Raw genomic sequence first — 27,315 nt, 5'->3', positions numbered from 1 at the left:
AATACTAAGGAGATAGTAGAAAATTCAGCTGTTGGAATTGTTTGCATTAGCCTTCCCCTTTTCCTACCTTTCCGGAACAGTTGAGTTCAGAAGACGTGAGGAGGTGCTGAACAATGCAGGCATCTCATTTGGAGAAGTAGGGAGCTGCAGGGCCGGAGCTGGGTGAGAAAGAAGCGTGTTCTTGTGAAGGAGGAGGTGGTGTGGAGCAGGCTCTGAGAGCCCGAATGTGGTAAAATGGGCATTCTCGCAGGGCTGATCTGACACAGGCTGTCAGAGCTGAGCAGGTGAGGAGGATGTGTCTGAGGATTCAGAGAAGAGGACAGCAGCAAAAGATTGGTTACTTGCAAAAGGTTGATCTAATAAGTATGCCTTAATAGTAGATAATATTAAGGATAATGTGAGCTAGTTAGGTTTAAGGAGAAAATTAGAATGTACTCCATGGTGTTTTGGAATAGAAGATTGTGTGTGTGTGTGTGTGTGTGTGTGTGTGTGTGTGTGTTTAATGGCCACATTTTGCCTTTTTGTGGTGTTTGTTGGTGACTGTACTGTTTAAAATGGCCCCAGGTGTAGTAATAAAGTGTTGTGTAATGTTCCTAAGTGTAAGCAGACTACAGTGGAGAAAATATGTTAGATAAGTTTCATTCAGCTGGCAATTGGGGCACAGTCTTGATCAGGGCCGGCTGTGGTGGGGAGAGTGAGATGTGCAGGAGTTTGGCCAGGGAGAGGTTGGCTATGAGGGCACACTGACACCAGGGAGCGGTTCCTGCGTTGAACATCTACCCCTTGATGGTTAGTGTGCATCATAGGGACTGGTTGACCAGTTGTTTGGTCATAATGGTTGCTTAGACTTTTATACACACACACACACACACACACACACACTAGGGGTGCAGTACATGAATTTCGTGCACCTTGAAAGGAAATGTGGGCCAGGAGGCTGTGGTAGGCACAGGTCTTAGCTCATCCTCTGTGCCCCCGCCCGGCCCCTCCTGCTACAGAACCCTGCTCCCTCTGCCAACATTCCCACCTGCTTATGAAGAGGAGCGATTGGGGCCAACACCAGGAGTAGGTATGAGCGACGGCTGCTGTCCTGATCACCCCTCAGGAGCAAGGGGAGATGGAGAAGCCCTCAGGAGCAATTAGGGCCGCCAGCCACTGTTCACACTTGCTGATGGTGCCAAGCCAGAGGGGCCAGCAATGGCAGCGGGTGCATGGGAGCAAAGAATTTTCAGTAACCACCAGAGGCTTGCCCGATAACAGTGACTGGCACCCCGCCTTGGTCTGGCACCCCCACTCACCTGCTCTACCATCTTGCTATGACCAATATCCACCATGTTCTGCAAACACCCCTGGTGGTCAGCGTACGTCATAACAACCAGTTCCACTGTTCAGTCTGTTTGCATATTAGCCTTTTATTATAGAGGATATAGATTACTTGCTTTTTGTTATTGGTAATCACTGAAATTCTAGACATGTCTTTTGCCAAGTTGAGGTGTATGGTGTGATGTGTTTCTGCTCTGAACCACCATTCATTTGTCCCAATTTCTTTTTTATTTTGTGATCTTATACTTTCCCCCAACAGTTTGTAGAATATTACTAATTTGGAAAAAAATATTTTCTCTCTAAAGCTACTTTAAAATCACTTTCAATATATAAATAACAGGCTTACATTATTTTTCCTAAAATTGCTTTGTATAATTGGGATGCACCTTTACACAGCAGTACATTTTATACATTGGCAAATACAGTGTTTGCATTTCTTGTTAAAGACTTAGAATAATATTCATAGTTGTAATTTTAATGTAGCATAGTAGTCTAACATTTTAATTTGGGAACAGTTTTATTCAGATAACTGTTCCCTAATGTTTAGGTTGCTTTCAAGTTGTTTTTAATTTTTAATCATCCTAGCCTCCACTACAGGTCAAAGTCATATACATGGAACTTTTACTTATGTTGAAGTTATCTGTTAGTATGATCTAACAGATTAAGATAAAAGATCTAAGCATCTTTAATTATATTGATATGCTTTTCCAGAAGGATAATCCAGTTTAGAGTGAATAGTTAACTGGTTTTACCACAACTCTATACATGTAGATGATTAAATTTTTTATTTCATTTGCCTAAGGGTATTATTTTGCATTTCTGTAGGTATAGTAAGGATTAACATTTTTCCATGTAACCGATTATTTGTGTTTCTTCTTATATCAGTTGTTTGTTAATATGTAATTTGCCAGTTATGGAATTTGGATCAGAATGGATATTCTTTTTTATTGAAATAGCTTAAAAAAACACACACACTTCATAAATATTACCTTTACCTTTTAGGAGTCTTTTGAATTGTTTCTTCTCACCTGCACAAGTAAGTAGACCAGGGAACCCAAAAGTCATGTCTATGTTCGCATAGTACACTTAACACTAATAATAGTTTGGTGAAACAGCTTCATATCTAACTGTGCAAGAGAAAGATGGATGTTTAGACAGTGTTAAGTGGCTGAGAAACCTTCTGATTTGGGGAAGGAGAATCACAGGATTTTGACTCTGCATTGTTTCTTCTTGCTTCAATTATAAACTTTTAAAGCAATTCTTAGAATGTGGAAAACTGATTATTAGTCTAATTTGGAAGCATTTAGTTATGTCTTGCTAGACAATTTTAATAATCATAGTTGATTTATTTTTATTTTAAATCATAGTAAAAGAAAGTCATATATGACTTGAAAATCTGGCCATTTCATTTCTTAAAAAAAAAAAAAAAGTTTTTACTTATATCAAAGAGAGGAAAGGAGAAGGTGAGAGAGCTAGAAACATCAATGATGACAGATAATCATTGATTGGCTGCCTCTTGGGGATCGAACCTGCAATTCAGGCATGTGCCTGACCGGGAATTGAACCAATGACCTCCTAGTGCATGGGTCAACATTCAACCACTGCGCTAACCAACTGGGCTGGCATTTCTACTTATGACAGCTTTTACCAATTATAGGCTATCTACTTAATGTTGATTAGTGAATCTAAATGTGTACATGGCAAAGATTTTAGGAACTATTTTTTAGACAAGTATCAGGAAGGAAAGTAGAAGGGAAGATATTCCAAGTGAAAACACGATGTCTTTTTTTTTTAATGCTATATTTTATTGATATTTTTAATTGGCCATTTCCCCTACCCTTCCCTGTCCCCCCCACCCCCTAACTAATTTACTCTTTTAACTTTATGACAGCTGAGTCAATAGCATCTTACTGGGTGTTTTTATGAACCACCTAATAGATGCAAGCCTTCGGGTGCAATTGGTGATTAAATGTAAGATTCTATCCAGACGTATGATGGAGCCACATTAAACTGTTGCTGCCCACAGGCTGTTTGACAGCTGTCTGCCTCGATGTGATATTTAATTCACTACAAAGCATTAAATAGGAATACCAATTTGCAACCAAAACATGCTTCTGAAATGTGAGAAACTTCATACCAAAAAAAATCTCTAGACATCCTTTTAAAGGTTTTTTGATGAGTAAATAGCAAATAATAGCACCACTAAGCTTGAAATAGAAAAGTGAATATTCTCAAATGCAGTCTCTTCAAGAAAATGAAATCAGATTGAAACAAATTGAGAAATCTAAAAGTAATTTTAAACTCCTTTCTAGATGGGTCAAATGGTCAGCAATCTCACTGGGTTTTGAAGTCTTAGAATACTGTCTTTTTGTCTATGGATTCCAAGTTGCTTAACACACACTACTTGGCACATAGAAGTTTCACATGAATAGAATTATATTCCCTCATTTCCAGTTTTGGCACATTTCTTCCTTTGTTAAAAATTGTTTTTTAACATGTTTTTATTGATGAGAGAGAGAAACATCTATGAGAGAGAAGCATGGATCACTGCCTCCTGCACCCCCCTACTGGGGATCAACCCAAAATCCTGGGCATGTGCCCTGACTGGGAATCAAACTGGTGACCTGGTGCGTAGAAGACTGCTCAGCTAACTGAGCCACACTGGCTGGTCGAGATTGCCACATTCCTATTCCTTAATGAGGAAAAACTCTCATTTGGTATACTCGAGGCACATCACTGCCAAAGACCATTAAAGCTGTTTCATTTTTATGGCGACAGACATAAACTTAAAGACATTTATGAACTGTCAGCATCATTATAAGCCTTGTGTTACCAGGTCCTCACTGACTTGTACTTTGTGTTAATAAGAGCTACCTAAAAGGACATGCAACCTATGTGGTTTCATAAGGGCCTTTTACTTGACTCGATGCTTTCAGCATCTTGAGATTATGATAATTTTTTTAAATCTCACTTGAGGATGTTTTCGTGTGTGTGTGTGTGTGTGTGTGTGTGTGTGGTTTTTATTGACTTTAGAGATGAGGAAGGGGGCAGGAGGGAGAGAGAAACATCCATGTGGGAGAGAGAAACATCAGTTGTCTCCTATATACACCCCAACTAGGCATGGAACCCGAAACTTGGCCATGTGCTCTGACTGGGAGTTGAACCCGAGACCTTTCAGTATAGGAGAAGATGCTCCAATCAACCGAGTCACACAAGCCAGGGCTATTAAATAACTTTAACAAAAGGTCCTCTGCTTTCTTTTCCCCTGGGCCCCAGTTATTAGCCAGCCCTTCTAGTAATTGTCTTTCTGTCACATAGTTCTGCTTAACAGTGTTATATTATAAAGACCTATTCCTTAGAGAATTTACTTTCAGTGTCTTTTAAACGTACTGGTTCAGCCCTAGCCGGTTTGGCTCAGCGGATAGAGCGTTGGCCTTTGGACTGAAGGGTCCCAGGTTCGATTCTGGTCAGGGGCACATGCCTGGATTGTGGGCTCGATCCCCAGTAGGGGTCGTGCAGGAGGCAGCCAATCAATGAATCTCTCTCATCATTAATGTTTCTCCCTCTCCCTTCCTCTCTGCTGTCAATAAAAATGTATATGTTAAAAAAAAAAAAAGTACTGGTTCATTATTAGAAATATTTGTAGAGCCCATAATCCTTCCCCTTCCTACCACCTGCGGAGGCATTGCCACAGAGGTCTTTACAGCAGCCTGTCTATCATCAAAGAAATAGAGAGTGAGGGTAGGAAATGTAGAGGTGGCAGCTAGAATAGTTGGAAGAGTGGCTACACTGAAAAAATAAGTTATCTGATTTAGCAAATAAATAAATATACTAAAGATTTCTCTCTGTCTGAGGGGGTTTATAAACACTGAAAGATGGAAAGCTGAAAAGCATACTCAAGCACTGGATTAGCATGATGATTTCAGCATGAAAGGGGTTTTTAAGTTTATATACAGAAATAGTTATAGATACATACCTATACCCTGTCATGTAATTAATAAAGTGGTTGCTATTCATTTTATCATGGCATCCACTGGCATGTTTTATGTGTAATTATATATGACTATAAATATATATATAATACATTTATGTGTATACATAAATTTCTTAGTGTACACTGAAAGGATCTAGAAACAGTGACTCCTCAGTAGTAATGAGCACAACAAATGCCCAGATCTTGCTTTCTAAATACCACTGTTTGCTGAACTGAAACAGCTGCTTGAAAAAATTACCAGTTCCAGGCCGAAACTGGTTTGGCTCAGTGGTAGAGTGTCGGTCTGCGGACTGAAAGGTCCCAGGTTCGATTCCGGTCAAGGGCACATCCCCAGTGGGGGGTGTGCAAGAGGCAGTTGGTCAATGTTTCTCTCTCATCGACATTTCTAACTCTTTATCCCTCTCAGTTCCTCTCTGTATAAAATCAATAAAATATATTTAAATAAAGAAAAAAGAAAAAATTACCAGTTCCAGGGTTGGTGCAGCAAACATACTTGGAACATCTTTTTTCCAGAAAGTAAGGAAATACTCAAAGAATGATGGGGACACGTCACAAGGACCCATAGGCCAGCCTGTATTCATGCCTGCTGGCCAAATCTAACACAACAAAATAAATGTGTTAATATCATTGAATAAAATAGGAATCTATGAGTTCATAAATAAGTGAATAAATAGGGAAAAGGGAAAGCTCTTCCTTCAATACAAGCTCAGCTAATAAATGCAGATGGGGTGATAGAAATAGATAATCACCATTGACCACCATTTTGGGAGGATGCTACAGACAGGAGTCACTGGTAAATGATAGACAGGTAGTTGGAGGGTTGATGAAGGAGGCATAGGGTATTGGTGTGATTCTTTGTACTTGTTTCAGCTCTCATGCTGTAAACAGTGTCCCTTTCACAGTCTATTCAGTAACACATTTCTTAACATTTTTGTTGGTTTTGCTATTTAAAATGGCCCCGAGACATAGGGCTGCCTATCTGGTTTCCTAAGCACAAGAAGGCTGTAATATGCCTTATGAAGAAAATACATGGTTAGATGTTTCACTGAGGCATGAATTTATAGTGCTGTTATTATGCAATATTAATCATTTATATGTTAAATTAAGTGCCTTTAAATAGAAATGCAAATAAAACAAGGTTATGCGTTGGTCAGTTAAAATGTGACTAAAGACTTGCAGAAAACTAACTCTGCATTTTCCCGAGGATCAATGCTTCAGTATTTGCTAATTCAGTATCTTGGCACCTTTATAAAACATAACTGTCATGCATAACAAAAATCAAATGTCATGTATGGTACTAACAGTGGTTTGCCATTGGTTTTATTAATTTCACATCATGTATAACAATGTTTTACACTTTAAGTTGTGAAAATGTATACATATGTATTTGTGAGTTATTTATAACATATTTTGAAGTATAAAAGGGCATTGAGAAAACTTGAACTTTGGCTGTTACTCTTGCGTTGGATTTCCTGGTGAATCATCTTAAAGAATTTTGACAGGTCATTGTTTTATAGTGGCTTTATGGAAACTACTGGCTTCCAGAGCTCAATAGACTTATTCTGTATAGTCTTTAATGCTTATTGATTGGCTTTTGATACTTTTGAGTGAGAAATATCTTATTAGAATTAATGGATGGCGTAGCTAATTGTACATACTTAACATTTGAAAGGGTAAGTAACAAGAAAAGGAAAAGACTCAAATTGATTCAAAAGCAAAAAATAAGAAGAGAAGATAATTGGTGTATTCTGCATCTTCTAATCTACCAGATATTAAGACAAAACAAATTGGGGTCTTGTCTTTGAATAGAAAGCAGATGTGCTGAGCATATTCTTCAGATTTTTAAAAACTGCTTGTCAGAAAGAGTGTTTGGGGCTACTAAAATGGAACTTCAACTTTTGATTGAAGAATCCTTGATGCCAGGCACTTTACACTAGATTACTGCCAGAAAATCAATCTTCTCTCCTGTCATCTTTAGGCAAGTTGTTATTCTCCTACTACAGAGTCACTTCTCATTTAGGATTTTGGGAAACAGGAAAAGAAAAATTTATTCTTTGAGACCAGTTGTTGTCTAAGACAGACTTTTGGTTACTTGTCATTCAATAACTGTAAACAAATTGGATTTAAAAAACACACAGCACATATTTCTTGTTTTGTTTAATACAAATATCTCTTCATTCAAAAATCATTAGTAATGGTTATTGGATATTTGTTTTGCGCTTTATAATCTTATAAGGTGATCTTTGTCACGGAAACACCTGACAAAGTGAGTGGCAGGTGAAAGTCATCATCTCACAGATGGGGAAACGGATAGAGAAGCTCGGCGCCTTGCTCCCTGGTTGGAATCTTCAGCCCCTGCTTTTCTCATCTGCATTGTAGGCTGTTTGGGTTTGAGTTTTTGTTTCCTTTTTTCCCTTTTTAAGGTCTTCTTACTCTCCCGCTGTAAAAAATGATTTCTACTTTACAACAGCTGATCTTTTTCTCCTACAGAGATATTCCAATGCCCTTAGTCAGCTCAGGAGTCGAGCATGGTAATTTGAGAGAGCTGGCATTTGCAAGAATGAAGGACCTTGGAATACAGGTAAGAATCTGACTAACTTGAGATCAAAGTAATTTGGAATGCAAAAATACTTTTATATTCTCACAAGCTTAGGAGGTGTTTGGTCAAAAAGCTTTCATATATTGGAGGTATTCTTGCTGTATAATATGTTGAAGTTGAAGTTAGTGGTTGCAGATGTTGCATCCAATCCCATCCCATCTCTTATACCCCTTCTGCTTCCTTCTCCAAGAGTGTAGGTTTGTTGTAATGTTTTTTTCTACCTACCCAGATTGCCAACTATGTACTTAACTTGCTTTTTGAAAAACATTTTTCTTTTGAAGTATTGAGTGTTTGATTCTTGACTAATGGTTAGAGAAGTATACGAGGATACGATGTTAGAAGAAACAAGGATTACGTGCGTGAAGTACCTTAGTTACCAGACAATGCTGTTGCCAACAGTCTCCTCACCCCACTCCACCCTCACATCTATTCAGTCAGTTCTTTATTTCACAGATGTTTACTAAGTACTTCCTTTCTGCAGGCCCTAGAAATACAAAGAGCCCAGGAATCTGCAATTTAAATCTCTGGGTCAGTGGTCAGCAAACTCATTAGTCAACAGAACCAAATATCAACAGTACAATGATTGAAATTTCTTTTGAGAGTCGAAAACCGACTTCTGCGCATGGGCCACAAAGTTTCAGTTGCACTGCATGTGCACGCCCACACGTGGTATTTTGTGGAAGAGCCACACTCAAGGGGCCAAAGAGCCGCATGTGGCTCATGAGCCGCAGTTTGCCAACCACTGCTCTAGGTGATTCTTCCACTATTACGAGATTTGAACTCAGTGCCCTAGAAACTACTTCTTAGAACTGAACAGCTCAAGAGAAGAGGCCAGGAGTGGTGTTGGCCTGAGCACTGGTTCCTGGGCCTTCAGAGATTCTAGGTCACTAGGTGTGGGATGGGGCTGTGGATGACCTCATACACAATATAAGCATGGACTGCACTTGGAAAGACATCATTTTGAGGGCCTTATATCTCGTTTAAAGACTTACCTAAGGCATTTTATTCTCTTAGTCAAATTACTATGGAGAAAACTTTCCAGAAAATTTGTTTGTGCAGACGAGAGTTTGTGAACATTATTGGCTTATTCTATCCTCCTCCCCAAATTAAATGACTTTAAGTTCTAGAAAATCAGCTAATTAATAAACCAAACAAGATTGTATGTCTGTTCTGCTTCCCATTCACCTGTTCTTTATTTCCACCTCCTCTGAAAATACCACAAAGAGTGACTGATCTGGCTGGGTTATCCTGATAACCTCATCATCTGCCCATTGTCTTTAGCCCTGGGTCCTCATAAACCTTGATAGCCTCAGTAAACTGGGATTGAGTCTAAAAACTGGAATTTAGTCATAGTCAAAAGACATCTAGTTCACAGAGGCAATGTCTATACCAACAATTAAGCAAATACTAATCTCTGCCTTTTTAAAAGAACTCCCCACTCGCGCAAAAAACGAAAAACAAAAACAAAACAAAAAAACAAAAACATGCAGGCGATCATTAAGGCCATGTAAATATAGTACATCCACATGCCAGTTACTATATAGAACTGCTGTAGTTAAAAGACAGCATACAAAGGTAATAGACTTATAATTACAGATACTTGTGATCTTTGTTTGCTATACAGTTTTATAGTTCATGGAATCCACATTAGCAAAGTATACTGTCTTGGACTGGTTCCTGGGGCATGCAGCTCTTAATATTTCTTCGGAAATTTTGTCCATAATACTAGAGGCCTGGTGTATGAAATTCATGCACAGAAACGAGTTCCTCAGCTTGGCCTGTACCCTTTGTAATCTGGGACCCCTTGGATATCCCTCTCCCAATCTAGGACTGCTGGCTCCTAACTGCTTACCTGCCTGCCTGCTTGATCGCCCCTAACTGCCTCTGCCTCAGCCCCCACCACCATGGTTTTGTCAAGAAAATGTCCAGCCTATCTGGTCTAATTAGCATATAACCCTTTTATTAGTATAGATATACCATGTTTCCCCGAAAATAAGACATCCTCCGAAAATAAGACCTACTTACAGGTTTCCTTCTGAGTGAAATATAAGGCATCCCCCTGAAAATAAGGCCCCCCCTAGGCTCTGTCTCACAATGCTATTGCTAAACATGAGAGATTTGGTCCACTGATTCTGAAAGAAATGGAATCACAAGAAATTCACCAGGAAATTCAGGAATTGGATTGTTATGATGATGTTCCAGAAGATGATGACATGATTGTCATTGAATAAATGAGTAAATTCTTGATACTATAGGATTCACAGTTTGTCTGGTTTGTGTTGACAACTACCGTACTACCATACCATATACAGGTAATAAATGTCCTTTATTTTCATTTAACAATAAATGTGTACCATATTCTTCTTCATGGAAAAACAAGACATCCCCTGAAAATAAGACCTAGTGCATCTTTGGGAGCAAAAATTAATATAAGACACTGTCTTATTTTCAGGGAAGCAGGGTAGACAGCAATCTTTCATAAATACGCTGTTGGTGGTTTAGCTTGCATGAATGACATCATCAAATTTCCTAGGGTGATCTTTCCTCACTGATAGAAAATGTTAGAATCTTGAAAATAAGTTCTCAGTTTATTTTGTAGGGAAATATGCCATAAGACCTATAACTGAATACTTTATGGATTTTGTAATTATAAATGTCAGGCCATGGAGCAAGTGGAATAGAAGTGAGAGTTGCATTGCACATGCTTGGCTATGCAGACCAGACATTGCATCCATACCTGCAGACATCTCATGCCTCCCTAAGACACGAGAGCTATTTGTGACTACAGTTTGGATTATATGATGAATGTAGTCCCTTTTTTATTTTATTTTTTAGAAAGTGTCCCCCCCCCCTTTTTTTTTCCTTCTGTCCTTCCTCCCTTCCATCCCTTCTTCTGCATGCCCTTTTCTGCAAAAAACAATCTTCAGCATTCCTCTTTTTTGACAAGATTTCCAAAGTGATACAGATATGCTAAAATATTCACGACCATAGTGGTGAGAGTTTTTAAAAGTTAGGGATTTGCTTTTTACTATTCTATCTGCATTGTTTTGCATTGCACTTTCAAATACAGTTAAATCCCCTAGTAAAACTGTTATTAGGTTTTAGGATGTATGTTTTTTACTTTCAATATTGATTTTATTTGAATTCTAAACTTATTTTAAAAGCAGTACTGTACTAACTTCATTCATTTTCATTCCACAGTTCCCATCCTCAGATTTATTAAAGATGGCTTCATTTTTTAGTGCTGTTCTTTTATCTCAATGCAAATTGTATCCAAACTTAATTTTGAGTCGGGTTTGGTGGAGTGGTTTCAATAAAAATTGAATTGTTACCAGTTTTATAATTGCTTCTTCATCCACTTTTTCCCCCAAGTGTCGAGATGTGAGAACCAGAGAAGTTGGAATTCAAGAAATTCATCACAAAGTACGGCCATATCAGGTCAGTTTCTTTATTTTATAGAGCAATTGGGTCCTGTTCATAAATCTTTTTTTTTTTTTTTTTTTTTTTCAAACCTGATCCCACACCTTCTTACCAATGGATTGGATCCTCACAGGAAATGAGTAAACTACCAGCATAGAATAATTGTGGATCAGATACAGATGTCAAGCCAGGAAAGAGCCAATTATGAGGGGATGAATTCTAGAAGAGCCACATTAGGGAAACCAAGTCTGAACTTCATTTTAGACCGGCACTGTGCAATAGAACTCAGCAGTGCTGGTGATGTTCTGAAATCTGTGCCATCCAGTATGACATCAGCCAGGTCACATGTGACTGTTAAGAAGATAAAAGGTGACGAGTGCAACTGAGGAACTGAGTTTTTAAATTTATTTAATTTTAATTAATTAAAATGTAAATAGCCACCTGTGGCTAGTGGCTATATTCAGGTAAAGCTGGGTGGGATCTGCTCATCTCATTGTGTGTAACTGTTAAATTATTGCCCATTGGTGGCAATCAAAGGAATAGATCAGCCCCTTTCAGCAGACAGGGGTTCCATAAATCTTGAGTCTGATGCCAACATATGTAGGTTTGGCTTTTCTGTGTATGTATATTATATATTGCTTATATTTATGCACAGAACAAGGCACTTGAACAATGAGTTGAATCAAAAATGATGTAGATTGCTACCACAAAAGTCTCCTCCAAAAAGCCACTCTTTCAGTGATGAATTTTCTTTAATGTATTAATCTCATAACTAGACATAATCATTTAAAGGCTTAAGTGATGCTGTCAGGAACTAGTAAGTGATGCATGACACATACCCCTGCCCTCAAAGTAGGGTTTTAATGGAGGAAGAACTAGAAAATTAAACCATTGAGTATCTGAAAGTTCTGGAACCTAGAGGTCCTCCCAAGAGCTACACATGTGGCATAGTGGATAATTTTACCTTAGAGCCTCTTCATAGAGCATCAGAGGTTTAACCTCATGGAAGCATTTATTAAGCCAGATATTTGTAAGAATCTCAAGATTGAGGAGAAATCAAGATGATGGCATAGGGAAACACCTGAAATTGCTGCCTCGCACAACAACTTCAAAACTACAACTAAAAGACAAAACGAACATCATCCAGAACTATAGGAAGGCTGGCTAAGCGGAAATTTTACAACTAGAAGGGAAGAGAAAAGCACCCTGAGACTCAGAGGAGGTGTGGAAGTAAAGGCAGAGATACAGAGGTGCACATGCAGAGAGAGCTGGCAACTGAGTATGCAGCTGGCTTTTTCAATCCCCAGGGAGACACAAGTTCCCGACTGCTCTGAACTCCAGTTCCGGGCGAGACTCTGGGGACCCAAACTCATATGGGGAGAAACTGGACAGTCTGCCTGTGGGTGAAACTCAAGGGCTGCTTTCTCTCAGAGGTGCTTGTAGCAATTACCAAGGGACACTGAGACCCAGGGGCCTCTTGGGGCAGAGCTGAAAGGAAGCCATTGCTGTTTGCTCTGCCCTAAGACTCTGCCCCATCCAAACTGTGCGAAGAGGCTTTTGCATATGAATGGCCTGGCAAATCTAAACTTACCTAACCAACTGCAGCTGAGTCAGTGAGACCCAGAACATCCAAAAGAAGGTCCAAGGCCCTGCAATAGTTTGCATTGCTTCACAGCTGGGCCTTATCTGGGCACCTCTAAAACCCAAAGAAGAGGAATTTGCAGATCTCTCTGTAGCTCCTGCTGGGTGGCCTCAGGAAGAGGCGAAATTAGCACCTCCTTGGAGATCCAAGAGCCAGTGTTCCCAGGTGTTAGAGTAAAATCATCCAGATTACAATTCCTCAGATCCATAAGAGAGACACTAAGCGGGCAGACTCAGTGAGCACCAAAGCAAGACGTGCCTTATAAGGGTTTCTCCAGCATAGAAGTTCTCCCATCATAGACACAGCTGATCCTCACAGCCAGTTGGCCTGGAGGTCAACTCCTCCGAGTGATACCAACTAAAATCAAGACTTAACTACAACAAGACTGTGCACACAGCCCACAAAAGGGCACACCAAGAGTGTCCACCTCAGGTAACTGGGGAGGCTGAGCCACTGGGCCCTGTAGGACACCTAGCACACAAAGCCACTCTTTCAACACAGAGAAGCAGCCAAAATGTGGAGACAAAGAAACAGGTCACAAATGAAAGAAATGGAGGAAAGCAAACAACTGGATATAGAATTCAAAACCACGGTTATAAGGTTTTTCAAGAATTTTCTAGAAAAGACCAATAAATTTAGTGAGACCCTCGAGGATATGAAAAAGGATGAACTAGAAATTAAGCATACACTGACTGAAATAAAAAAATAATATACAGAGATCCTATAGCAGACTAGAGGATTGCAAGAATCAAGTCAAACATTTGAAATACAAAGAAGCAAAAAATACCCAACCAGAAAAGCAAAAAAAATCCAAAAATATAAAGATAGTGTAAGGAGCCTCAAGCATACCTACATCAGAATTATGGGGGTTCCAGAAGAAGAGAGAGAGCAAGATACTGAAAACCTATTTGAAGAAATAATGACTGAAAACTTCCCCCATCTGGTGAAAGAAATAGACTTACAAGTCCAGGAAGTGCACAGAACCCCAAAACAAAGGAATACAAAGAGGACCACACCAAGAAACATCATAATTAAAATGCCAAAAGCAAAAGACAAAGAGAGAATATTAAAAGCAGCAAGAGAAAAACAGTTGATTTTCTCATACAACTGTCAGCTGATTTCTCAACAGAAACTATGCAGGCCAGATGGGATGGCAAGAAATATTCAAAGTGATGAATAGCAAGCACCTACAACTAAGATTACCCAGCAAAGCTATCATTCAGAATTGAAGGTCAGATAAAGAGCTTCACAGATAAGAAAAAGCTAAAGGAGATCATCACCACCAAACCAGTATTATATGAAACGCTGAAAGGTATTCTTTAAGAAGAGGAAGAAGAAGAAAAAGGTAAAGATAAAAATTATGAACAAAAAATAGGTACATATCTATCAACAAGTGAGTCTAAAATTTAAGTGAATAAAAAATCTAATGAGCAGAATAAACTGGTGAATATAATAGAATCAGGTACATAGAATGGGAGGGGATTGATAATCAGAGAAAGGGGTGTGGGAAGAGACTGGACAAAAATTGTACACCTATGGATGAGGACAGTGGGGGTGGGGGAGAGGGTGGGGTGGGAACCGGGTGGAGGGGAGCTTTGGGGTGGGGGGGGTGGGGAACAATTATAATAATTTGAGCAATAAAGATTTGTTTTTAAAAAATCTGAAGATTAATGAAGTTTGAATGTTTATGAAACTGTAAAATTGTTTTTCTTTTATAAGTTCATGAACATCAAAAAGGGCTTCTGTCATGAGTTCTCCATGTGCAGAGTCAACATCAAGAGATTGCAGAAGCATAATTTTTTTGGTATCTAGTGATCATTGGCCCTGGTACCCACCAGGGGGAGAAATAGTTCATGAACAACACATGAACTCTGATTGAATTGATATTCAAGATGGGACAAGTAAAAATAATTCGTGATTATTTTTTATCCTTAATTGTGGATATTAGCCTAAGTAAATACATATAATTACAAAAATGAACTTTGTTCTATAATTTTTTTAAAATGTGGTTTGTTTTATTTTGTGTTTTTTATTTATTTAACAGGTTGAATTGGTAAGAAGAGATTATGTTGCAAATGGTGGCTGGGAAACATTCTTATCATATGAAGACCCAGATCAAGACATTTTGATTGGCCTCCTACGATTACGGAAGTGTTCAGAGGAAACCTTCCGTTTTGAATTGGTTGGAGGTGTTTCCATAGTCCGAGAGCTGCATGTGTATGGGAGTGTAGTCCCTGTGAGCAGTCGGGATCCTACTAAGTTTCAGCATCAGGTATCCTGTATTTCATTTCTATTTGACCATAATTATTTAAGAAATTGCCCAAAGGAGGGAAAGAAAAGTGGAATGGGAGGAAGAGACAAAGAAAGGTGAAAGGGAAGTATAGAAACAGGGGAACCAATATTGTAGCTGTTCAGAGATGTCTTCTCTTCAAATTGCCCACTTTTGGGGAGGACAAAGAGACAAAGTGAGACTCAGGCAAGTGGAATATAATCCTAGATTGAACAGTATGAAATTGTTGTTTTTGAAAGTCACAAATTGTCCAATCCTGGCAGTTTTGAATGACTCACTATTATGTCATCAAAAGAGATGATAATGTGGAAACACTTAAGAAGCATTAAAGCACTTTATAAATGCAAGTTATATGACATATTTTGGAACACTGTTCCAATCCCCCCAAACAACTTAAATAAATAAAAACTTACTTTTTAAGTTTTAGGAAAATGGGTAAAAGAAACTAATGGTAGATATAGCATAGACTCCAAAATTAGTGAATTAAGAATATTGCCTGGTGTCCTGGCCAGGTAGCTCAGTTGGTTGGAGCATTATCCTCATCCACCAAGGTTGTGGGTTCCATCCCCAGTCAGAGCACATACAAGAATCAACCATTGAATGCATAAATAAATGGAACTGCAAATCAGTGTTTCTCTATCTCTATCTCCACCTCTCTCCCTCCCTCTTTCTCCCACTTCCCTTCTCTCTAAAATCTTTTTTTTTTTTTTTTTTAAGAAGATTACCTGGTCTCAAAGTCTTTTAGAAATTGTAGGGGTGACTACTAAATACAGGTTAGATACCCTAGACTTCATCACTTTGAAGTTGTTCAAAAAGAGACAGAAGTAAAGGCAGTTAGTTACTCCCTTGCTGTGAGTAGATTACATCAGCCACAAAACACCTTTTGGCTTTTGTTGCAAAGTTATTCCTTCTCTCCCCCTCACTCCCCACTAGCCTGCTATAGTGTACTTTCAGTATAATGAAATGATTTCTCGTTCCTTACTTTCATAAATGGCGTTTCTTTTTGTCACTCTAATTTTAACAGATTTTAGCAAGTACTAAATGTTAGCCTTCTTGTTTTATAGATGCCCTTAATGACTTCTTTTCCCCTTAATCCTCTAACCCTCTTTATTGCTCCTTATAGGGATTTGGCATGCTGCTGATGGAGGAAGCAGAAAGAATAGCTAGAGAAGAACATGGGTCTGGGAAAATAGCTGTTATATCAGGTAAGGGCGAAGGAGGGCAAAGTTCATGACTCGTTCACATTTTTAACTTAGTACCACAACTAAAACTACCTCAGGCCTCTTTTGTGCCTGTTTATGTTCAAAATGGGACAGAACTGAATAGTGAAATACCTGTGTTTAAACTCAAAATTCCTGTAAGCAGTTTGCTGGAATAGAGCGTTCAGAAGCAACTCATCTCTGAGTGGCAAGACCCATAGTCTGTGTGCTGTCTTGCTGTTACAGTAGTCATCGTGTTCATCTCTCTTGTGCTTTGTGCCCAGTTACTTTGGAAAAACCAAGTATGATGATATGGATCCAAGAAAAATCTAAATCAGTGTGGAGATTATCAATATTGTTGTTCAGGAAGTTAAAATAGAATCTCAGTTGCCAGTACAAGATGTTTAAGGGCAGAGCTTCCTGCTCCTTAAATTCCATTCGCAGTGACTTTGCTCTTGAGAAAGCGCTTGCCCCTGTCTGGATTCTCCCTGCCTTATCCAGGACAGCAGGAAACGGAAGGGGCATGAAAGGGACATGGAGGTGAGTGGGACAAGAAGTAATGTAGCACCCGTTCACGCTTGCTGCTTAGCATCGTATCCCTACACAAATGGCTGTTTCCAGGAAGAAGCTAACAGGGTGAAAGCCATAATCAAAATGTCCGTTATTTTTCTTCCAGTGTTTGTTTTCTTATTAGACTACTTCATTTGAAAGGCGGATTATCTCCCTTTAAGAAAATACTCCTTTCTCTGAAATGAAAGTTGAAATGAGATTTTTTTTTTTTTTTAATCAGTAAGTTGTTGCCCATCAATAAGTCAATACCTTGGCCTAGCTTTTAATGATTATAATTATGGAGATGTAATGACCCAGGCTCACTTAATCATTTAGTCTGATCATGATTTTTGGCATTATCCACACAGATTAATAAAGCCCTTCTTGACATGGTTAGCGTTATAATTTTTTTCTGTTATCTTTTTAAAAATATATATTTTATGATTTTTTACAGAGAGGAAGAGAAAGGGATAGAGAGTTAGAAATATCGATGAGAGAGAAACATCGATCAGCTGCCTCTTGCACACCCCCCACCGGGGATGTGCCCGCAACCAATGTACATGCCCTTGATCGGAATCAAACCTGGGACACTTTGGTCTCAGGCAGATGTTCTATCCACTGAGCCAAACCGGTTTTGGCTCTCTGTTATCTTTAATCCCACTAAAGAAGAGGGAACTAAATGAACTAAATGAGGCTCACATGACTGATACTGATACATGTGATGATAAATGATTACCTCTCCACGGTTTAATCTGTAGTTGACCAGAAGTTAGCCTTTCCTGGTGGTACCGCCTCAGAGCTCATTTTCCACATGGGAAGGGCAGGGATCACCTGAAATTTCGGTGGCCTCTTTTTCCGGAGCACTGTCAGTACTCACACTTTACTGTGCTTGTGAATCACCTGGATATTTTGTTAAAATGCAGATTTTGACTGATTAGGTCTGCGGTGGGGGCCTGAGAGCCAGCATTTCTTTTTCTTTCTTTTTTTTAATATATTTTATTGATTTTGTACAGAGGAAGGGAGAGAGATAGAGAGTTAGAAACATCGATGAGAGAGAGTCATCAATCAGCTGCCTCTTGCACACCCCCTACTGGGGATATGCCCGCAACCAAGGTACGTGCCCTTGACCGGAATCGAACCCTGGACTTTTCAGTCCCCAAGCCGACACTCTATCCATTGAGCCAAATCGGTTTCGGCAAGAGCTAGCATTTCTAACCAGCTCCCAATGACACCCAAGCTGATTATTTTCAGACTGCACTTTGAGTAGCAGGAGTTTAGTATTCTCTTCCAAATGTAATATCCTCTTCCAGATCATTAAGTTAAGGGTACTGCCTGTGACTCTGGCTGTGCCTGCACTCTCAAAGACTGATATGCAATCACATGATTTTCTGGTATCTGGGAAACCTAATCAGTCTTAAAACAGAGCATCGGTATTCGATCACTTCCGCACATTATTTCATCTGGCTTCATGATATCTCTCTTTAGAGAAATAATACATGCCAGGAGGGCCCCTGACTTGCCTGAGGTCACATTCAATTGCCCATAAGAGCCTCGGTTTTTGCTATTTGTGAGCAGGAAATGGAAATCAGCATCTGTACTCTTTCTAGCTTTTTATCATAATCTGAATAATAGCTCAATTTCAGATCATCTACTTGTAGAATTTTTAGAGTAACATGGAAGAACCTTTCGCCTTATCAGCTCCTACAATAGGAACTACCAGATTCCCATACGGGGGTTTCTTTTGGTCAGTGAGTTCTGTGGAAGGAAGACAGTTCATCTCTCTTGTGCTTTGTGCCCAGTTACTTTGGAAAAACCAAGTTTGATGATATGGATCCAAGAAAAATCTAAATCAGTGTGGAGATTATCAATATTGTTGTTCAGGAAGTTAAAATAGAATCTCAGTTGCCAGTACAAGATATTTAAGGGCAGAGCTTCCTGCTCCTTAAATTCCATTCGCAGTGACTTTGCTCTTGAGAAAGCGCTTGCCCCTGTCTGGATTCTCCCTGCCTTATCCAGGACAGCAGGAAACGGAAGGGGCATGAAAGGAACATGGTAGGTGAGTGGGACAAGAAGTAATGTAGCCCCACCTTGCTTGCTTTTGGGAAAACCGCATAGGGCTTTAACTTTCTGTTTGACTCAAAATCTGTCACCCTTCAAATGAAAAAGCTAGAACTTTTGTCTGTGTATTATGCATTTTATATCTAATTTACTAATATATTACTGTTCTGTTTAAATTTCTGAATCAGACATCTGAGATGTCCATTATTCAGAACTTCAAGGAAGGCAGATTTAAAGTGTTTATTTTCACATGTTCTTTATGTTGGTTTTTTTTCCTTCCATGTTTGTTCATTTTGACTTTGGTTTTTGTGTGTGTGTGTGTGTGTGTGTGTGTGTGTGTGTTTTTAACAGTTTACTTTCAATTTTATTTTGTATTGTTTTCAGGTATACTGCTTAGTAGTTAGACAATCATATACTTTTACATAATTTATTTAAGTACAATGGCGGTGTGTGTGTGTGTGTGTGTGTGTGTGTGTGTGTGTGTTTTAATTGGTTTTTGTAAAATATCAAACAATTATTCTCCATAAGTTGATTCTTAGATTGCAAGTCTCTGATAGCACCTGTATTGTGTGCTACGATCATTCCCAGTCTGCCATTAGAGGTGGTCTATAGGAAGAGACACTTAGGGTATGGTTCCAGTTCCATTTCTTCATGGACATTAGCTCTTGTGATCTTGGGTAATTTCACTTGATCTTCATGGACCTTTATTTTCTTACTAAAAACATGTGGGTCACGTTATCAGTCTAGAATTCTGCCCCTTCGTGTAAGGTGACCAGACATCCTGCTTTTGGCGGGACAGTCCCGGTTTTTAACAATTTGTCCTGCGTCCCGCGGCGTTTTGAAAACGTCCCTATTCACCTTACCTTAGTGTCTTAATTTAAGTACTCCACATGACCAGTTGTTTTACATGTACATTTTAAGTAGATTCTTTTCTGAAACTGTGGTTTCATCAGTAACTGAACTCAGTCTCATTGTGGATTGGTATGTGAGGATAAAAATAAAGATGAAGTTTATCTGAGGTAGCTTAATCCTATCAGTGATTTGTGGATGACTGTTAACTTCAGTCACGACTGGTGGCACTTTGTGACCTAAATGTTCTACTTTTTTTTTTCTGGCTTTGTCATCAGTGTGTGTATCCATTCTTGTTGTGGGCTTTTATAAAACTCTTACATAGCGATGGCCTAAATATTCTGTCCTCATGTAACTAGTAGCTTGAGTCAGAGAGAAGCAGATTATTTATCATTTCTGGTTACTGTGACTATAAGAATGCATTTAGGTAGAATTTGCTTTTAAATTACATTCTGATTCATTATGAATTCCCTTCATCATGCCAGCAGTTTTTCTGTTTCTTGGATTTGTAATCTTTGATTCTCCCTCTAGACAATATTAACTACACAGTAGATCTGATTTAAATCACTAGTCTGAAAAACTAGAATATACCTTCTATAAACAATATATATTGAGGTAACAGATGAACAATTTGAATAGGAAAAAGAATACATGGTATTATATAAAGTTTATAACTGATTTATCTTTTTAAAATATTAACGTTACAGCTACATAAAAAATTAAAAACTTCCTTGTTTACCGGAGTGAAATGAAGCACTTTCTTAGACTTTTGCTTATTCTATTTTTTTTAACTACATATAATTCTTCATAAGTAAATGGAGTGTTTTAAAATTAACCATCAACTCTAAATGGGAAATTAAACAAAGCAAAAGTGAAACGTTTAGCTTCATCAACATCAAAATCACTAAGTGTATTTATTAAATCTCTCCTATGTGCAAGGGACCCAGGCCCAAGCGGGCAGAGAGAAGTGCGCAGTGCTGCCTGCCCGTGAGGGATGTTCATATTGGGCTGGACGGCTCCCCATCTTCACCCTAGAGATTGTCCTTAACTGCAGAGGAAGCTAAGTTTTCCTTCCTACTTACACTACTTTTCCTAAATGTGGGTAAATCCGTGGTATAAAAACAACCACTTTATAAAATAATGTGTAGACAGAAAATGACAGTTAATTGCTGCTAAATACCTACGCAATTAATTAGTCCCTATCAAGTCCAAATGCTTTAATATCTCTCACCAGCTTACTGGTGTAGTTTCTATTGTATAAGCACACATGTTTAAGATGAACAGATCGTATCTACTTGGATGATCAGCATTCTTTCCTTTAAAAATGTTGAGTTGAAGCAGTTCTTTCTCTTCCCTCTCTTATGGTGTAAAGTGCAAGAAATTATACAGTGGAACCTAACCACAACATTTGAAATGCCATCACTAATAGTCACCATGGAAACTGAAGATCTCTGATGTCACACTGCTCATAAAATTTCCAAAAAGGCAAATATAGCCACTATTTAAAAAGCCACTCAGGACCCCCAACAGAATGATTCTCTCCCCTCCCCCCCCCCCCTTGGCAGTGTGGCTAGGTATCAGGTCCAATCGTGTTACTGTTTCTATTTGCAAAGCTAATTGCTATGCATCAAGACTAACAGCTATTCCCCAAGCTCCTCCTCCTACCTTCGTCATAAGCAGTATTCTATTTGTGTTCTTTCAAGTAGAAAATTAATATGGCCATTGGCCAAGAATTGTATAAGGTTGATATCACACAATGATGATGAGAAATGAGGAAAATGTCTGACTGGTTGATGAAGGAATCACTGAAGTCAGAGACCGAAAACCATTTTGTTGAAGCCTGAAAAAAGGCAAAGAAGAGGGGAGAGAAAAGGAGCTTACATTTAGGGTGAGTAAACGAGTCACTCTGCAGATGAGATCATTCTAAATCGTGATGCTCAGAGTGAGGACTCTAAAGCCACATCGACAGTTCCTACTAGTGAAAAAGATCAATGTGCCTGTGCCGGCCATAGCCCATTGTGGCTTCTGAGGACTGAAATTAACCGTCTTGTACCCAGAACCCCCGATTAACAAAATGGCATGTGGGCAGGAAATAGTCATTGTTTGGTTTCATTAAACTACAGATAGCTGAGATTTCCTTTACTGGACCCCAGAAACTTCACCTGTGTTCCAGGCTGCAGCCTATCTCCTCCGTTTGAGGTGAAGGCAGGTTTATTCTTTGCATTATAATCTACCTGACGGATGCATTTGTAACAGATCTGTCAGGTAATGGACTCAAATCTAAAATGCCTAGAAAAGCTTTTCCTCATTCTGGAGTATCTCTTCACTAATGGACACCGGAAGCCTTCCAAATGCAAACCAGCCGGTGCTGCATGTGTTAACATAGGGCTTCTCAGAAAGGCAGGAAAAAGATTGTTTGCTCTCTTATGGTTTCTGTTTCATCCCTTTACATAGTTTATCTTTCAATAACTTATTCCCCAGTTAAATGTGCATTGTTAGGGTTCTACATATTCCTCACTTTCTTCCATTTGGTGTTCTAACTATGTTCATACATATTTATTTTTTGGTGTATGTTCCAATAGGATTTTGTGATGGTAGTGGTTAATATCTTTCTTTTTAAAGATAATAGGTACAAAGTAAAATATTGCTTTTACAAGAACTTTATTCATTTCAGCATCATTATTAAGCAGACTAGCACTAATGACATGGCATACTATTTTGTTAGATAACAAATGTTTGCTAATTGGTATCTGCATTGTAATTGGACTCTAAAGGCATTGTTGCATGGCTTTTCTCAGGACTCCTTATTGCCTGACTTGATATTTATTTGTGGCTGAATCAGGTACCAATTTGTAGGACATTGCATATCAAGTGCATTAGAGACCTGTTCTTCACATGGCATCACATGACTATTAATTAATGTATATTTTTTCAAATATATAAGTAGGTTACTGGTAAGTTTCCACTATTTGGATCTTGTGGGCAATTGAATATTTGGTAAAGTTTCCTAGGCAGAAGCTAGTGATGCCAGTACCAGTTAGTGGCTTGCTGACATTTGAGGAGCAGCAGTTGGCAAGTGCTATTGCTCCTCCCGAGTCCAGGCTATCGAGTCTTCTTGTGTCTCAGAAACAGGCCCGTTAAAGTCACAGAGGATAGCCTTGCTAATTGTTGACACACATTTTTAGACTTTTTCTACATTTTTGTTCCTCCTAATGTATTGCTATTGGAAATGATGGTTGTATGCTTTTTCTTGGGAATTACAATTACCATCTTAAACTTACAACAACCTAGTTTAATATCAGTTTAATTTTAATAGCATTCACTCTGTTCCTATACATGTCTTTTTTATATTACTGTGTTCTGTACATGTGTGTTAGGTTTAATTGGGGCTCTGTTGTTAAATTTATAGTTATATGTTTATATGCTTATAAATTGATGAATTGTACCTTTATTAATATATAACATCTTTTTTTTTTTGTAAACTTTTTTGACTTAAGTGCATTTTGTTTCATAGTGATATAACCAGCCCAGCCCCGTTTATTTTTAATTTTATTTTACAAATAGTACATATGTCTCCTTTTTTCCCCCGATTGACCTTTTCCCGGTCTCCCCTACACACACCCCCCAACCCCAAGCACATGGCCTCACTACCCACTCCCCCAGTGTTTTGTGTCCATTGGTTATGCTTATATGCATGCATACAAGTCCTTCGGTTGATCTCTTACCTCCCGTCCCCCACCCCCCCCAACCCTCTCCAGTCGTCTGTTCAATTGTGCACTGAGGGGGTCCCTCGGCCTGGCCTGCACCTCTCACATTCCAGGACCCCTGAGGGGATGTCAGAGAGCTGGTTTTGGCCCAATCCCTGCAGGCCAGGCCAAGGGACCCCACCGGTGCACAAATCCATGCACCATGCCTTTAGTATTTAATAAGTTGTCTTTGCCTAGTAATTCCAGTAATTCCAGTGTCTAAGCTTCTTCAGGCATCGTTTCTCTCAACTTTTTTCCCTATGAATGACTCTTATTTCCTGTTTTTTACATTTGAGTATTATAAAAGTCAGGATTCTTACCCTCTTTGGGGATTACTCTGGAGGGCTATAGTCATCCGCTTGTAGAGTGACTTTTAGAGAGTCAGTATTCTTTGTTGCACGTGGCCACTAAATTTTCTGTTCCGTTACCTCTGCAGTCAGTGTGTGACCTGACAGGGATTTCCTTAAATGTCTGGATCTTTAAAAAGGGAAGGGGAGGGGTCTCTTCAAATCTTACAATAGACACCCTAGGGAAGTAGGACCACCCTAGATTTTTGGAGGACTAGAGCTTACTGCCCCGCCTGGCTCCAGCCACTCTGGGAATCAGGATGGTGGGTGGTTCACATCCGCTCCCTTACCAAAGATCAAGCACTGCCCTGGGGGCGTTAAGTGTTTTATCAGGTTCTAGAGCCCAAAAATAGTTGGTTCTGATTGGTTTTTTTCCCAAGTTGAATGTTTGTTTCATTGGAAGGAATTATCTCTGAGGTTCCCTATGCCACCATTTTCCCTCTTAAAGTCTATTTTTTAAGACTGTAAATAGAAGGTATCCTTCTTCCTTCTGGGTTATAGTTGGTATAATCTTTAACTTCTGCAGAAACACACTTAATGATTTGGGACACGGGTGAAATAGTGAGAATGATCTGGGACACAGCAAACATTCCACCTTGATGGGAACAGAGCCATTCCATTTTGAATTAGGTGATTGTGGGTCCTTCTAAGAGCTATAGGCTAACTCGCCAGCATCACACTATTATAAGGCACCACAGTAGCTTCTGTTTAGATTCTCCATGCTTGCTCTTTGTAAGTTACCTACTTTTATTTTTTGTTCATATTTACTCTTATTATTTTAGCATATTACTACAAAATGCATAGAGGAACCTTTAGGCCCCTGGGTAGCAAATTGGATCCTTTTCCTCTCCTGAGGTAGTTGCTTTATCTTCCCAGGTAATGGGGAATAATGTACTAATGTGCTGTGATAATGATTTGCAATACCCAGCTACTTTGAAGAGCTGACATTATATGTGGGTAACCTTGTAAGATTTTTTTTTTTAACAGAAGAAAACATTTTTCTTTCAGAGATCTAGGGTCATTGAATTAATTGGTTCTTTTCTAAATGTCCAGAATAAAAACCTTTGCCCAACTCTCATCTCAGTGCGTATTGTTGAAGAGTGAAATATTGCCATTATAGTAAGATCAATGAGATGTAATAGTCTCGTTTCATATCTAATGAATACATTTGCCTTGAATTAATGCGGCTAGGCATATATCAAGCACTCAATAAATAGTTGATTAATTGAAATCAAAAGTAATTAAAATACAGTTTTTTTCGTTTGTTATTTCACTGATTTTTTTATTAAGTAATCATGAATCGTCATATCAATTGTTCATCTAATAAAAAAATCAGAGTTTTAAGGGATAGAGTTAGCATATTTCTTTCTCTTTTCAAGTTTGGCTTTAGGAATGTGTGTAGACTCCATATTAATTCAGTCCAACACATAAGTAGGGATGAAGGACCGCCTCATGTCCTAACACAGGTAGTGTCAAAGAATCAGGAATATATATTCACCCCCATGTTCATAGCAGTGCTATTTACAATAGCCAAGATTTGGAAGCAGCTCAAGTGCCCATCTGTAGATGAATGGATACAAAAGATGTGATACATTTACCCAACTGACCACTACTCTGCTGTGTATAAAAAGAAAGAATTCTGTGACAGTATAGATTGACCTGGAGAGGATTATGCTAAGCAAAATAAACCAGTAAGAGAAAGTCAAATACCATATGATTTCACTTATATTTGGAATTTAATGAACAAAATAAACAAAATAGAAACAGATCCATAATACAGAAAACAGACTGACAGCTGTTAAAGGGGAGAGGACTGGTAAAAAAGGTGAGGGGATCAAGCAGAAAATAAAACTCAGACACAGACAACAGTATAGTGATTACCAAAGGGGAAGAGGTGAAGGGAGGCAGAAGTAGGTAATGGGAGGATAAATGGTGACAGAAAGAGACTTGACTTGGGGTGGTGATCACACAATATAATATACAGATGATGTAGAATTGTACACCTGAAACCTATATAATTTTATTAACCAATATCACCCCCAGTAAATTTAGTAACAATTTTTAAAAATTAAAAAAATTTAAAGAACAGGAATGTACCTCTAGATTTCTAAATCATTTTCCTGCCTCAGATAAGAAAATGTCTAAATTGTATGGCCAGAATTTTTCTTTCCTTGTAGAATTCCAAGAGATAAGATTTTAATATCCAGGCTCCCAGGACAGACTTATTAATTTTCCTTTATTATTTCTTTCTCTATTAAACTAGTAATTTTATATATTTTTTTATGGAGTTAGAATCACTAAACCCAGTTTTGTTTGGCTTTCCATATGCATGAAGAATAATTTCCCTATTTATTTGAGCAATCATATAGTTGAAGTTATATAAATCCTCTCATTTTTTTAAAAAATTGACAGTGAATTGTAATAAATTGACAGGAAAGTTCATCAAATGTTAAGGTCAAGAACATAACCAGCACCCAAGCAGTACCCTCCTGTTGACTCTCCCAATCATGGTGCCTTCTCCCCCCTCCGCCCAGGAGCCTAACATTTTTGTTATTTCTATGATTTCATTTATATTTCATTACCTAATTATGATTTCTTTACCTATATAGTTTTGTTGGGATCATTTATAGCGTATTTATGTTTTACTTTTGTGCAACCTTGTGATATTGAGTCACATTGTTTGTGGCTGTGCTCATTCATTTTTATTGATATGTAGGATTCTATTCAGATAACTCATAATTGATCTGTTTTACTCTTCTGAATATTTGGGTAGGTTCCAGTGAATATTTTTGTATGTGTATCTTGGGACCCATACCTAGAGGAGTGGCATGGCTGGATTGTAGAGAGTATGTATGTTCAACTCTTAACAGTCTGTAGAGTAGTTTTCTAAACTACTATCCATTTTCACTCCATCTTATACAATTTTTAGTTCAGTATAATGAGTATGTAATATGTTTCTGTAGTTTTAATTTAAATTCCCTGATGACTAATGAAGTTGATGACCTTTTCATGTTTATTTACCATTTAGATATCCTCTCTTCTGAAGTTTCTGTGTATGTGATACATTTTCAAAAATCCGTAAGACATTATTACTATAGTTATATGTATTTACTAGTAGATATGCCAGTATATCTAAATGAATACTTAAGTGAGTAAGTATTCATTTAAATATAGTGGTATATTTACCACTTTCTTCACTCTTCAATCCTTGCAGTACCTTTCAGGTAGTTTATCCATTTTCATGATAATTTAGGATTCTATGATGTGGATATTAAGTGAACATGAATAATTTATCTGTT

General features: G+C 38.4%; 1 protein-coding gene and 1 pseudogene across 2 annotated transcripts in view; both read left to right on the top strand.

Annotated features, from left to right (window-relative positions):
* Positions 1-27,315, top strand: part of ELP3 (elongator acetyltransferase complex subunit 3) — an 83,235-nt gene that overhangs the window by 42,511 nt on the left and 13,409 nt on the right. For both annotated transcript variants that reach the window (XM_036424089.2, XM_045576423.1), the window contains exons 11-14: positions 7,808-7,898; positions 11,289-11,354; positions 15,023-15,250; positions 16,392-16,473. In XM_036424089.2, coding sequence (XP_036279982.1) covers positions 7,808-7,898; positions 11,289-11,354; positions 15,023-15,250; positions 16,392-16,473 — 467 coding nt within the window. The remainder of the gene's footprint in view (positions 1-7,807; positions 7,899-11,288; positions 11,355-15,022; positions 15,251-16,391; positions 16,474-27,315) is intronic.
* LOC118711967 lies at positions 14,710-14,813 on the top strand (annotated as a pseudogene).

This window comes from Pipistrellus kuhlii, unplaced genomic scaffold, assembly GCF_014108245.1.
Source record: "Pipistrellus kuhlii isolate mPipKuh1 unplaced genomic scaffold, mPipKuh1.p scaffold_m20_p_8, whole genome shotgun sequence".
Lineage (NCBI taxonomy): Eukaryota > Metazoa > Chordata > Mammalia > Chiroptera > Vespertilionidae > Pipistrellus > Pipistrellus kuhlii.
The sequence above is the reverse complement of the archived record's forward strand: the minus strand, read 5'-3'. Positions and strand labels throughout refer to the sequence as shown.